Consider the following 15,088-nt stretch of genomic DNA (forward strand, 5'->3'; position numbering starts at 1 on the left):
GAGCAGTTTGGTGATCAACAATGCCTTTTCCAGCATGATGGAGCACCCTGCCATAAAGCAAAGGTGATAACTAAATGGCTCAGGGAACAAAACAGGGTCCATGGCCTGGAAACTCCCCAGATCTTAGTCCCATTGAGAACTTGTGGTCAATCATCAAGAGACGGGTGGACAAACAAAAACCTACAAATTCTGACAAAATGCAAGCATTGATTGTGCAAGAATGGACTGCTATCAGTCAGGATTTGGTCCAGAAGTTGATTGAGAGCATGCCAGGGAGAATTGCAGAGGTCCTGAATAAGAAGGGTCAACACTGCAAATATTGACTTGCTGCATTAACTCATTCTAACTGTCAATAAAAGCTTTTGTTACTCATAATATGATTATTATTGCAATTATATTTCTGTATGTGATAAAAACATCTGACAAACACATAAAAACCAGAGGGCAGCAGATCATGTGAAAATATAATATTTGTGTCATTCTCAAAACTTTTGGCCATGACTGTAGACAGACTTACTGAGCTAGAATTCTTCACATCGGTGGTGGTGATAGAAACCAGACATCTAAGGCATCTCAGATTGAAGGTCACAGGCATTCAGTAGTGGTTTGCAGCCTCGCCCTTTATGCACAGATATTTCTCCAGGTCTGAATTTTTAAATAATGTTATGAATACTACACGATGAAAACCCTAAATTCCTTGCAATCATGTTTAAGGAATGTTGTCCGTAAACTGTTTGACTTTTATTGGGGTTTATTGCAGCAGCGTCTTTCTTGAATGCTTCGAGTCTTTCTTCAATGCTCCTTTTATACCCAATCCTGATAGCATCACCTGTCACCTATGCATCTGTTTACCAGTGGAAAGTTCCAAAATAGGTGTTTTTGATCATTCCACAAACTTCCCAGTCTTAAATTGCACCTGTCCCAACTTTTTTTTGGAATATATATATACAAAAAACAAAGTTGCTAAGGTAAAATTTTGAATATCTCTTCTTATATGAGACAGTTTACAAATCGTTGCTTTCAGTTTTTGTCTGGATTTTACCTACTGTTCCACCTTTTCTGGGAACTGATTCAGCCCAGGTTATGTTACTAAAAGGAGAGAGACACTTCACAGCCATTCACTGAAGTTTAGTCATTTATTGTGTTCAGAATCGTACAGTAGGAATGATAGTTAATTTGAAATTAGATGCATCAAAACTCAGAAAATTATGCAGAATGTCACATTATAGGTCAAAGTAAAACCCAGATCTACTTAAGACCCCTTAATCTACTTAAAGCCTGTATTAGGATTTAAAACAATATTGGTGTAACAGTAAGTGAACTCAGTGCAGCAAAAAAGTGCAGAAAAAGTGCAGTAATGCAAAAGATTTGTTTTGTTTTGTTTTGTTTTTTTGTTTTTTGTTTTGTTTTTTTTGTTTGGTTTTGTTTTGTTTTTATGTGGGTTTTGTAAAAGCAACACTATTAAAATGTAAAACATTGACTTTTCTCATAAAACCCATTTTAAGTGAGTGCAGGATGAGTCATATTCATGCCTTCACCTCTCTCAGCAGTAGATATGCGTGCACACTGCTGGATCCTAAGAGTACTCAATGATGTACTCAGGATAGACCTGATACTTCTCAAAGATGACATAGATGGCAGGGTTGGCTTCATTGTCCACACAGCTATCGTAAAAGCTCTGTGTATCTTTCCTCTGTGGGGGTCGGAGGTAGCTGCTCTTCCCTTTGGCAAATTCTCCCACAAGCACGAGTGCAGCAAACATCATCTTAGGACCAGCCTTGGATTTCGCATAACTGTCTGAATACTTGGCATCTCTGGCAAAGTAACTTCCTGTGTAGAAGAGCAAAAATTAGACATCTCACGGTGTCGTGGAAGAGACAGCATAAAAGGATAGAGCTGAGTTTACTGCATATTTTGTTGATCACATTAAGGATTAGAACAGCACCCTACCTTTCCCATAAAGAGTTCCATGGACACCACAGATCCTCCAGTCAAAGTTCTGCTCACAGATGGGCTGTATTAGAGACTGATCTGTGCCGTGGAACAGATAACGTTCATCCACATCTCTCCCTGCATTCCTCTCCTTCATCTGCTCTTTCTGCCTGAAAGGAGCAGAAAAGATATCGTCACCAGCGGAACAAACATGGAGCAAGCTTCATAAAACGCAGCTGCAGATGTGCTGTGACGTTAAGAGCGAATAGCATGGCAGCATGTGAAGAGTAATTTGACATTTTGAGATTCTGATCACATGTTCAAATTGATTTGATTGCAAGCAGTTTAAGCTTTTAATCCTATTTTCAGTTTACAGTGGATTTCAATTTGCACATATAAACAGGTACAAATAAAAATGACATTTAAAAAAAATAATTTAAAAAATCAAGTAAATAAATATTCCATATTTAATATTCAAATCAAATTTGTTATATCAAGAATGAAATATTTACTAGTTGAAATTTAATTTCACATGTTTAAATTGAAATGTTTGAAACCAAGGAGAAAAGAAAATAAAAGCTAAAAGAATGTGCTACAGTAATTATAATTTCAGTTTGTTTAATTTTTCATTGCAATAAACATACAGTACCAAATGTTAGACTTAAAATAAATTAATAATATTAATTAATTAATTAATATATACTAATATTTATTATATTAGTTATTATATTAGTGATATTAATATTTATTAATATATACTAATTTCTTTCATTTCATTATAGTAACTCATTATAATGCAATGGAAAAAGATGTAAATAATAATAATAATGAGTAAAAATAAAAGGAAATGTCATTTTTTAAATAAGAAACATTTCTTGATCAGTAAACTTTGTTTCTTGATCAAAAGTTAAAAGCATCTTTACCATTGTAGAACATCTTTGATCTTGATTCAAGAGACCAGGGTTTGTAGAAATAATGATGGTGGACTTTTATTAAAAAGAGAACGCTCATTATTTCTGCAAACCCTGGTCTCCTGAGTCTCTTTCAGGGCAAGAGCAAAGATTTTCTACACCATACAATGTAATATTGTTTGTCAGCACTTTTGTTCTTAAAATTTGCAGCTACAGGAGCTTTATTTGTAGCTCCTACCAGAGCTTTACTTGACATGTATGACCTCATTTACATGTTAATTTTGATTGACTCTAGAACATTTTGGAAATACCACAGAGTTAAAATAACACAGGTCCATGGTGATTTCATGAATAGCTCTTTCTGTGCTGCACAGAAGATCATGCGTGGCGTAGCACTGTTACCAGTTTTTTTTAATCTGTTTTTTAATCTTTGTTCTGTTTCTTTGAAATTGTAGAATAATATAGAAAGGATTTAGAAATACACTTACCACTGAAAGACCCTCCACAGAGAGGGATTCTGCACCCTCCGGATGCTGCGAATTGTGCTTGTAGGCATTGTCCGTTTAAACAGCAAGCTAACTGATTTGTAATCAGCTGCGGAACTTGACAGAGGAATAATCTGAAAGGAAAATTTCAGTTAGCTCATTTTTACTGTCTAATGTTTTTGTATGCACAGGATCCATCAACTTAGGAATAACTCAGCCTGTTTGCATTGTTTTGCATGTAATTACTGACTAAGCTTTAGGATGTAATAAGAATCTCAATTTAAAAGGGTAATGGTTTTACTCAAATGTTATCACTGGTTAAAGACAGTCTACTGGCAAAATCAATGTTAATTCTAGCAACAGCAGAAATAACTTAATACACACAGTCACAATTACATTAATAATCAGCTTCCACTGAGAGAAATGTATTTCTTTGTCACTATTATAATTGTTGTTATATTTTTTAAGAGCTTGTATGTACCTTGTAGGTGAAGTCAGGCAGTGCTTCTTTATCCCAGTGAGCAGGGACCTCCACAGAGGAGGAACTGGAGCTTTCCTGAGTGTCACTAAAACAGTATTCATGTATATATGTAGATATTATAACAAGATGTTACAATGTATCAAACCTTGTCAATAATGAAAAAACACAATAAAAGGAATGATTATTGCATGTACAAACAGATGGTGGGTCCTGACCATTTAACAGGTTAACCTTACTTATATAATCATCAACTTAGATATTATGTTATTATGCAAGCAGTAGAGCTAATCTGAATAGATACAGCAGGGGTGCACAACTCTGGTCCAGGAGGGCCGGTGTCCAGCACGGTTTGGTAATTTACCTACTCAAAACACCTCATTACACTTATCTATTAATTGGCATGTTGCACGTGTGTCAGTAAAGTAAAAACCCCAAACTTTTCAGGTCACCAGCCGTCCAGGATCGGAGTCGTGTACAGTAAGCCTCCAGTTAAGACACTACCTTTTCAGTTTGCTCTTGACATCTTGAGCTGAAACAAATAGAGGCCTCCTTCGAACCTCTCTTTTTGTCTTATACTTTATGTTTTGTTGATACATATCTGGAAATGAAAAGGTTTGTATAAATAAACTCTCAGAGAACACACATTGTTCAAGAACAGTATGTCTTCGCATGTCTTGAGAAATAATTACCTTTGAATCTGAGCAGATAGTCATGATTCGCCACGCTGAATGGAATTTCAGTTTCTTCAGTTTCTACTTCAGCAAGATACAGATTCTCCAAGGTCTTTGAGGTGAGTGAGGACACATGCTTTACGTCTTCCTATATAAAAAGATATTTAATACAATATTTAATTATTTGAAGTATTACATGCCACGTGCATAACATACATTCATGGTTATATGTTATGAAACTTTAAATATGTGATTAGTCACCATATCTTAAAAGCATGCTTTAGCAAAAAATCAAACTTACACAATTTTCTAAGACATGTTTAGTGTCCAATCTTTGCTTCTTTAGGCTAGCCCTGGAGCTACAAGGCTAATGTTACAAACTATTACAAGTCAATAGACACCCAAATCTTTTTTTCTAAATACACCCCAAAACTTCTCTCAAACAGCTCAAACCACGTCCAGATCTTTATTAAGGCATGATTTATTAAACATGGTTTACTGCACAGTATGACTTTTTTTGAACTATAAAAATAAAACTTCACCACATAGCTGAATAATGCTGGGGCAAAACTTGTTTTAGACAACCTGTTTGAGACTGTAGTGTCCAAAGCCCTGAAATATGACTCACAGATTGTGTTCACAATTATGGTCGTTTCTTTTTAGAAACACCATGACATGCATGCCCTCAAATAGGGGTCAGATTTGAGCAAGACACTGTCTAAAATGGCTGCAGACAGCATCCAGCTGAACAGTAGTTTTTATTCATTTTTGAATTTCACATAAACTAGTTTATAGTTAAGCAGGATGCAGTCTCAACTGGTTGAGAAAAGTTTTGCGAATATATTTATGGAACTGATATGGGTCACAGTCAACATCAAGGCCTTCATAGGCCATCAAGGCCTTGTAGCTCCAGCACTAAAGAACCAAAATGTGGACTACAAATATGTCTTGGCTGATCAGCAACATCTGCAGTAAGTGGAAAAGAAAAAAACCTGTGTAAATTAGATTTTTCACCAAACCATTTCTTTAAATTCTGTGTGAGTGTACAACTGCAAAACTGATACTTAATACTACCAAAAGAATTAACGCTCAAGAATCATACTGACCCCATTTCCATATTCAGTCCACATTCCTTGGTCATTCTTCCAGTACCAGAGCCACTCAGTGGTCAGGATGAAGTGAGGGGGTTTGGTAACAGAGGATGCTGTAGAGAGTCGACGAACTGGTGCCCCTCCACATGTCATTGTAAAGAAATTCACTGACAGAGGCCCAGTGCTGTGGCCAGGAATAAACTCATTATTTTGAATTAACTTTGTAAGGTGACTGTTCTATTAAGCTGAGACATGCTGAAGGACCCAGCATATGTTAAAGTTGTAACATATTTTGATGTCTATAACAGACATTTTCAACTAAATGGACATTAATTAAAAGAAGCTGCCGAGCAGGCAAGGCATATAATAAGTTAGTTCATAATCATAACATAGTTAGAGGAAATACCTCATGTCATCAGCTGGGTTACAGTAGGCCCTCTCAATATGCTCTTCATTGGGCAGCTGCCTCCATGTCACTCCATCCTTGTCTAAAATCTCCCATTTATATGGCAGGTCATGGTGAACACGGACACATTTCTCTAATGGAGAGATACATAATCAGGAAAAGATCACAGGCTGAAAATTCTGTTTATGCAGTAAATGGACTGTGTTGAGCTTTGTTACCTTTGAAACTACATCCCTTGCGAACAAAGAAGAGGCAGATTTCATTGCGGTCTGCTTCACTTACTGAGTTGCTGGAATGCTGACTGGTGCACTGCTTGCCTACAAGAGGAGAAGAGAGGAGAGGAGAGAAGAAGAGAGGGGAAGGAAAAGAAAAGGAAAGGAGAAGAGAAGAAGGGAAAACAAAGACAGAAAAAAGAGAAGAAAGGAGAAGAGGGCAGAAAAGCAGGGAAGAAAAAAGGGGAAAGGTGAGAAAAGAAAAAAAGGAAATTCCGGAGAGGGGTAAAGAAGGGAAAAGTATAGAATAGTACAGAAGAGTAAAGAAGCAAAGAGCAGAGAGAAAAAGAAAAAGAGTAGAGAAAGGAAGAAAAACACAGTTGAAAATTATTGTATTTTTCTTTGACCTTGTACTCTGCACATCTTATCGTAACGCTCCACTCCTCTGGGAACAGCTTATGGTAAACTGAGCTGAATCATGGTCACATTGTGTGAATATAATATATAATAGTTGTATATTTGTTAACATTTAATGCAGGAGTGTCCGAGCTTAACAAATGTATGTGGCTGCAGGTTTTCATTGCAATCAAGCAAGAGCATGCAAGATTTGTTTGGTTAGTCTCGTTCTTCAACCAGTTGCGTTTATGCGTTCTCCTGCTTGGTTGGGATGAAAACCTGCAGGCACACTGGCCCTTTGAAGATAACACTGGACACTGGAAATCCCCTGATTTGTGATGCTGTGATGCTGACAGAGAAGCTGAGCAGTTGGCACAATAAAATGTATTATAACAATGAACCAAATCTAGTTATATAATATAGTCAAAAGTCAGCATACAACATAGAAAAGAATAAGCTACTGTTTTCACCATGTCTTTGTCATTCTGTTGTAAATACGGCATCTTTCATACCTTTCTCTGCTCCTTTGGCAGCAGGTTTGTCATTCTGCCCAGTGAGTAAAATCTTCTTGTTCTTGTATATCTTGTGAAAGTTCCGAATGTTTTCTGGGCTGAGTCCTCTGCCGTTCAGGATCTTCGTGGCGGTCGCATCGAATGAATGAGCCCGTTTACAAGCAGCTCCAAATTTGCAGTCGTCCTGCAGAAAGTGCTGGCAGAGGTGCAGGTTGGTGCAGGATGTCTGATACTTACAACTTCCATGTACTCCGTTCCCTTTATTATAATGAGAACACACCTAAAAACAACGATAAAAGTACTGTTGATACAGACACATATAAAGGGCTGCACATTTTAATATGCAGCAGGTTATTACAGTGTTTATGAGTGTATCTATGTAAATAATGACTTAACCAGGAGCTATACAAACAAATTAATCTCACCTCTGGAAGAAGTGAAGGGTCATTCTGCAACAGAAGTTGAAACAATTGTGCTTCTTCTAGGTAATGAAGATTTTTTTTTTTCAGGACCAGAGAATTATGCGGCGATTTCAAGTCGTGGGAATTTTTGCACTTAGACCTGGAATCAGCACAGTGGAGATATATTTAGAATTTTTGCTGCCATCAGAGATAAAAGAAACGCACTTATATGCACAAAATTGACATGATTACAAATGAACAAAAATGAATAAATTAAAAACATTGCAGAGAAAAAATGAACAGAAAAATGAAATGCATATGTGTGTATTTATTTACACAAATATTTATTAAACATTTGCAAGGATTTTAGGTATTTCAACCTCTGCAGTGCATACTATTATCAAAATATTCAGGGAATCTGGACAAATGCATAAAGTGCGAGACCAAAAACAGCAACTGAGTGCCTGTGACCTCTGATCTCACAGACAGCACTGCATTAAAAACTGGCATGCTTCTGTGATGGTTATCAACACATGGGCTTGGGAGCACTTTGAGAAACCGTCAATAAACAACGCGCGTCACTGCATCTGCAAATGCAAATCAAGACTGTACTATGCTTAATAGAAGTCATATGTCAACAATGTCCAAACGCTGCTGATTTCTTCGGGCTCAGTCTCATCTTAAATGGACTGATGCACAGCAGAAATGTGTGCTCTGGTCAATCTTTTAGATTGTTTATGGAAAAAATACGTGTCCTGTTCTCTGGGCCAAAGAATTAAAAGATCATCCATATTGTTACCAGTGTAAAACTTATTAGCCAGTGTTAGGATATATAATGGTGTGGGGGTATTTAATGTATTATGATCCATTGCATGGGTCATAATGCCTATTTCAAAATGATATTGTCAAAAAACATTCTGCATGTTACAACGTACGGGCACTGGACTGGCCCGTCTGACTCCTATTAAAAATGTGCAATGCATTATGAAGTGCAAAATATGACAACAAAAGACCTGCGCGACTGAAAAACACTAGGAACACTAGGATGGCTGCTCCTTGGGGGGGGCGGGGTTAGGTGATGACACTACACATTACAATATATTTCAATATGAAAAAATGAACTATAATATGAACTACAAGCTGTTTCTACAACCCCAATTCCAATGAAGTTGGGACGTTGTGTAAAACATAAATAAAAACAGAATATTCAATTGAATACACTACAAAGACAAGATATTTAATGTTCAAACGGATAATCTTTATAGTTTTTTGCAAATATTCACTCATTTTGAATTTGATGCCTGCAACACGTTCCAAAGAAGTAGGGACAGGGGCGTGTTTACCACTGTGTTACATCACCTTTCCTTTTAACAGCACTCAATAAGCGTTTGGGAACTGAGGACACTAATTGTTGAACCTTTGTAGGTGGAATTCTTTCCCATTCTTGCTTGATGTACAACTTCAGTTGCTCAGCAGTCCGGGGTCTCCGTTGTTGTATTTTGTGCTTCATAATGCGCCGAACATTTTCAATGGGAGACAGGTCTGGACTGCAGACAGGCCAGTCTAGTACCCGCACTCTTTTACTATGAGGCCACACTGTTGTAACACGTGCATGAATGTGGTTTGGCATTGTCTTGCTGAAATAAGCAGGACGTCCCTGAAAAAGACGTTGCTTGGATGGCAGCATATGTTGCTCCAAAACCTGTATGTACCAGAGATGCTGGCTTTTGAACTTTGCGCTGATAACAATCCAGACAGCCCTTTTCCGCTTTGGCCCGGAGGACACGACGTCCATGATTTCCAAAAACAATTTGAAATGTGAACTCGTCAGACCACAGGACACTTTTCCACTTTGCATCAGTCCATCTCAGATGAGCTCGGGCCCGAGAAGCTGGCGGCGTTTCTGGGTGTTGTTGATACATGGCTTTCGCTTTGCATGGCAGAGTTTTAACTTGCACTTGTAGATGGAGCGACGAATGCAGTTTTTTAATGCAGTGCTGCCTGAGGGATCAAAGGTCACGGGCATTCAGTGTTGATTTTCTGCCTTGCCGCTTACTTGCAGAGATTTCTCCAGATTCTCTGAATCTTTTGATGATATTATGGACTGTAGATGATGAAATCCCCAAATTCCTTGCAATTGCACGTTGAGAAACGTTGTTCTTAAACTGTTGGACTATTTGCTCACGCAGTTGTTCACAAAGTGGTACTTGTGAACAACTGAGCCTTTCAGGGATGCTCCCTTTATACCCAATCATGACACTCACCTGTTTCCAATTAACCTGTTCACCTGTGGAATGTTCCAAACAGGTGTTTTTTAAGCATTCCTCAACTTTCCCAGTCTTTTGTTGCCCCTGTCCCAACTTCTTTGGAACGTGTTGCAGGCGTCAAATTCAAAATGAGTCAATATTTGCAAAAAACAATAAAGTTTATCCGTTTGAACATTAAATATCTTGTCTTTGTAGTGTATTCAATTGAATATAAGTTGAAAAGGATTTGCAAATCATCGTATTCTGTTTTTATTTATTTATTTACACAACATCCCAACTTCATTGGAATTGGGGTTGTAATACAGGTCAAACATAATGTACTAATCAAAGTTTTCTTTTTCTATTGGCACTTCACACACTGTCCCAACTTTTTTGGAATTGGATTTGTGAGTCAACAGATATGTTTAATTACTGTGCATATGTTTTGAATTCCAGTGGTGAACAGTAACTATCCATCCATCCATCCATCCATTTTCTAAGCCGCTGACAGACAGTAACTAAGTAAATGTAATTCATTACTGTACTCAAGTAGTTTTTTCATGTATCTGTACTTTACTTAAGTTTTTCCATTTTGGGTGACTTCTTACTTTCACTCCACTACATTTCAAAGTCCAATACCTTACTTTTTACTCCACTACATTTTGAGAAATTGGTCATTCCTTTTGGTTTTTGTGTGTATTAAAACATAACATGTAAAACATAGAAGTGCAAAGCAAGAACACCAATCAGGGCACAGCGGTCACTTTGTTCTGAGCTTGTTTTGACCTGTTGGTCATACCAACCCAGTGCAGCACACGGTTCAACATCAGTGCAGCAGCATAAAAAATTGGGAGCACATACGTCGACCTAAATGATGGACTAACCTAACTTTGTGTAAATAGACCACAATATAGAAATATGTACACATATGCAGTTGTGACTGGCATGTTTCTTTTTTTCTGAATTCATACAAACACTTTCATTTTTCAGTAAATTAGTTTCGGTTAGTTTATGTTTATGAACAGACTCCTACAGATCAACATAGTAAAGGAAAATTATTTGTGATCCTGAGTTTAAAGCAAGTTTTTATTCAACTTGTAACTAATTTACAAAGTAATCTTAAACTGAAAGTTTGCTTGTGTGTAAAAAGTGATTTCAGAGCCACTCGGTTCTCCCTGATGGAAACTGTTTTACCTTCAGTGTTTTGTGCTTATGATCATTTTAATAGACGTCAGCGTCACTAATTAATGACGTCCTATTAAAAGACTGGTTTACCAAGAGAGACACTGGAGGATTTTCACCTAAAATGAGTTCATGAAGCGAGTCTTGTTGTAAAAATGATAACAGGACATCAGAGTCATAATTAATCGTTTAGTACTTTTACTTTCGATACTTAAGTACATTTGAAGGCAAATACCTTTGTACTTTTACTCAAGTTGCGGTCTAGAGTAAGGACTTATTTTACCTTGGGTATCTCTACTTTAACTCAAGTACATGATTTGTGTACTTCGTCCACCTCTGTTGCATTCCTAAAGTACATGAACACAAATACACTGATCTTCTGGTATTACCGTGTTATTACTAATACATTACTAATAATAATGACCTGGTCATGCAGGCTACATTTTAGACGTTGATGTTAGTACCAGCAGCGTTCAGCATGTCTCAGTTTGCCATCATCACTGCCTCACATTTAAAGAGGGACAGCGCTCCGCATCATCCGCGGTATCTTGTCGATAATTGAGTCGTGACGGCAGGAGCTGAATGAAGTCTTAGTTAAAACCGAAGGCTTATCGCAGTGACTGCGCAGAATGACTCTCACAGACATCGCTACTCGCAGCAGTCAGCTGATCCAACTGACGGTGTGCAGCTCGATTCACTTTACCTGCTCATTTCAATGAAGCGATCGTCCGATTCATTTTCATCTTCTACCTCCTCTCTTCCCAGTAAACCGAAACTAGACGAGACTCGGGTTCAGGATGGACAAAACGCGAAAAACATACAAACATAGCAGAAAGAGGGAGCCAGCTGGTCTACGAGGAGGTAGATGTATGAGAGCTGGCTCTAAGACTGCTCTTACACGGGGGAGTTTCATGTATTTCATGATATTAAAGGTTGTTGTTCAAATTGTATTTGAGTCATTCAGCACAGAGACCGAACTAGTGACTCGTTTGAAAAGAACCGATTCAAAAGAGCCATTCGTTAAATCGCTGAATTCAACACAGAACTTTCTTACACAGACTTAATTACAGGTGGCTGCTGTCAATATGTCATTACATGCAAACGATCGTGCGTCTAAAATGCCTTAAAGTGTTTTTTATTCATTTAGTCGCTTGTTTATTCGTCTCTTCCAGAATTAGCAGGGTTAGTTCAACCACAGAGAGCATTACATTATATTTAATAAGCATTTAAAAAAATCTGGCCCGGATTTAGCAGAATCGCTTCTATTTTATCAACAATCCTGCCATCCTAGAAGCAGAATGAAGCAGAGCAGAAAGGACTGATTTCTTACCCGAACATGCACTTGCCGCACACCAGGTACCTACACAGGTGCAGCTGCTCGCAGCCCCCGCACTTGCTCTGTTGGCTGCAGACCCGCAGCTCTGTTTTGGCGACCAGCAGCGCTCCTGACCCCAGACTCTGCTCCGCCACCACGAAGCTGCTGCGGTCTGACAGCAGCCCTTTCAGCAGCGAGGCGTCCACAGTGTAGCTCTTCTTCAGCACAGTGTCCACCTGCCCCAGGTCCAGACAGCCGAAGTTATCACACAAGAGTTTCGTGATGTGGTTAGACACCGCCTTCGCCATTTCATATATCCGAGATGTCGAGCTGGGGTCTGTTGTCTTCTGTGGTGAACTTCCTGACTGCCCCGGAGTTTATTCTCGATTTCGACAAACTGAAAGTGTAAGTGGCGGCTTACGCTGGTGGCGCTGTTTTTCGTTTCAACCAACACCTAAAGTGAACAATGCAGCGTTGCTGTGCTGCTGCGAACTAGTGGTAGTTTCCAGCCATTTCTTATAAAACACCCCGCCAGGAAAACGTTTGGAATCAGAGTTTTCAACAGTGTAATACCTGACATCTGTCTGCAGATAAACATGCAAAGTGATTTAATGTGCTAGCCCCGTGTTTCATCACAGGTTTCAGAAATTTAGCACAATGCAAATGTTATAACATTAATAATTAATGAATAAAAAGGAAGACGTCTAAAAAAAAACCTGAGAGCTGTATGGTTTGAGAATGATGCCAGGAACTGTCAAGTACCCAGAAATCAAAATCGGTGATCAGTTCTAAAGAGACTTAACACAACAATAACTTATTTAGTATAATTTAATGAGTTATTCCAGTGTTCAAAATGACTGGAATATTCCAATGAATCTATCTTTTGATGCATATCATCGCTGCCATAATGTGACCTGACTTGCCCTTGCTTTTGTCTTTTTTCTCTCTGTGTGCTCTTGTTTTTGTTTTGATTTTCCTGCTCCTCCCTTGCTCTTTCCTTTTGTCATTCCCCATATCTTGTCTATTTTCCTCCTATGTCTGTCTGTTTCTCAGTCCTGTGCCTGAATATTTTTCATCTTTTAGATGATGTACAATTATGTTTTCTGGTAGAGTGACTCAGTATATATAAAAAAAAACATGATGTTTGAATTTTATGTTATATTTACTCATTCTGTGAGTTTGTAAAGTACTGAAGTATATGGTTTGGGACACACACACACACACACACGCACATTTTCTAAGCCACTTATTTTTCTGAGTCATGCTTCAAGCATATCCTTTAAGACAAGCAAAATTATGTGCCAACTTAGAGAGACAAGAATGTGAAATTAGATGTACTGACTAGATTCCAGACGATTCCACCTGCCATTTCTGCAGTGACAACTGCATCACTATTTTGAAATTTGCATTCAGGGGGCTGTATGTATGCCCCTGTATGTAGGTTAGAAAATAATGGCTTCTAAACAAAATTACTGCATTTTATGCTGAATAAAAAGCCATTTACATTTAACTAATTACTGCACAGTTTTCTGACCTCTGCAGTGCACTATGTAGGGGACAGTGAGCCATTTGAGATCCAGCCACAGTATTTAAGGTTTTCTAAAAATATTATGCACTACCTTCTGTAGCCTCCACATAAAAAATGCAAGGTGCAATAGCTACTTAGCCTCATGACCACTGTGTAACATCATGTCTGGAAATGAGAAAATGGGTCTGACAGCCCATGTCTGCGACTGTGGTACTGTGGCTCTGCAGGTAGATCCTTCTCGTCGTGCAACTTTCCTCCAGGACCTGGATGGGGAATGAATGGGCTAACCCATGTCCTAACAGGAATATCCATCATTGCCCATCCAGGTCCTCCAACGGTCCTGACAGCCTTCTGCCTTAATTCTCAGAGGTGGTGCTGTACCCCCCCACCCCGGAGGGCGGCACGGTGGCGTGGTGGGTAGTGCTGTCGCCTCACAGCAAGGAGGGCCTGGGTTCGATTCCCCGGCCGGGCAACCAGGGTCCTCTCTGTGTGGAGTTTGCATGTTCTCCCCGTGTCTGTGTGGGTTTCCTCCGGGTTCTCCGGTTTCCTCCCACAGTACAAAGACATGCAGTCAGGCCAATTGGACGTGCTAAAATGCCCCTAGGTGTGAGTGACTGTCTGTGTCTGTCTGTCTGCCCCGCGATGGACTGGCGACTTGTCCAGGGTGTATCCTGCCTTCTGCCGAAGACTGCTGGGATAGGTTCCAGCACCCCCCCGCGACCCTGATGGAGAAGCGGCTTAGAAAATGGATGGATGGGTGGGTGTGTGCTGTACCCTGCTATTTCCTTTGTAATAACTTTCAAGAGCCCAATATTCGAGAATCTGTTTATTCAGGAGCATCCATACAGCTCGGAACAGATATTAACAGCCAGGATAAGGAGGAGAATGTAACTGAGAATTCTCCTTCAAATGTTCATTTCCACCTAAACACCTACAGTGGCATGCAGGTGCAGAACGTAACTGCAGCACCATTTAAGTGGTTCAGGATATTTGACTTAGAAACCGAATTTAACTTAATCAGAAGTTCCAAGTCTAACAGTTTACTGACATTGCAAAAGCAACTGGACCTAACAAAACCTTCCCACAGTAGATTTAAACCCATTTGTTGGTCAGTGTTAGTAGTTGATGTCATTGAATATCCAACTCAGTACATTAACGCTGCAACCGCAGCTCTCTTTTTGTTCCCAGCCGTAACTGTGTCAAACCTGTGCTTTGTGTGGTTGTTCATTTCTTAATCTGATGATCTACCCCTCACTATCACCTACTCATTCACAATATTTGAAATGACATGTAAATATAAAAACATTAATATACTAAAT

General features: G+C 38.9%; 1 protein-coding gene across 1 annotated transcript; it reads right to left on the bottom strand.

Moving 5' to 3' along the window:
• Window positions 1-1,117: 1,117 nt before the first annotated feature.
• parp12a (poly (ADP-ribose) polymerase family, member 12a) lies at window positions 1,118-12,627 on the bottom strand. The gene is made up of 12 exons (XM_017683670.2): window positions 12,257-12,627; window positions 7,523-7,658; window positions 7,098-7,377; window positions 6,196-6,294; window positions 5,978-6,110; window positions 5,587-5,755; window positions 4,499-4,628; window positions 4,311-4,407; window positions 3,810-3,894; window positions 3,332-3,462; window positions 1,951-2,102; window positions 1,118-1,830 (listed from the first exon to the last, which is right to left on the bottom strand). Exons 1-12 carry the CDS (start codon window positions 12,547-12,549, stop codon window positions 1,577-1,579), a joined length of 1,959 nt encoding a protein of 652 aa, XP_017539159.2. The 5' UTR covers window positions 12,550-12,627; the 3' UTR covers window positions 1,118-1,576.
• Between the last annotated feature and the right edge of the window lie 2,461 nt (window positions 12,628-15,088).

This window comes from Pygocentrus nattereri, chromosome 7 (genome assembly GCF_015220715.1).
Source record: "Pygocentrus nattereri isolate fPygNat1 chromosome 7, fPygNat1.pri, whole genome shotgun sequence".
In the NCBI taxonomy this organism is placed as follows: domain Eukaryota; kingdom Metazoa; phylum Chordata; class Actinopteri; order Characiformes; family Serrasalmidae; genus Pygocentrus; species Pygocentrus nattereri.

Coding starts and splice junctions, on each gene's coding strand:
- parp12a (XM_017683670.2), bottom strand. CDS start 12,549: ATGGCGAAGGCGGTGTCTAACCACATCACGAAACTCTTGTGTGATAAC. Junction 7,378..7,522: donor ACCCTTCACTTCTTCCAGAG/GTGAGATTAATT, acceptor CGTTGTTTTTAG/GTGTGTTCTCATTATAATAA. Junction 4,629..5,586: donor GGACTGAATATGGAAATGGG/GTCAGTATGATT, acceptor CTTTTTATATAG/GAAGACGTAAAGCATGTGTC.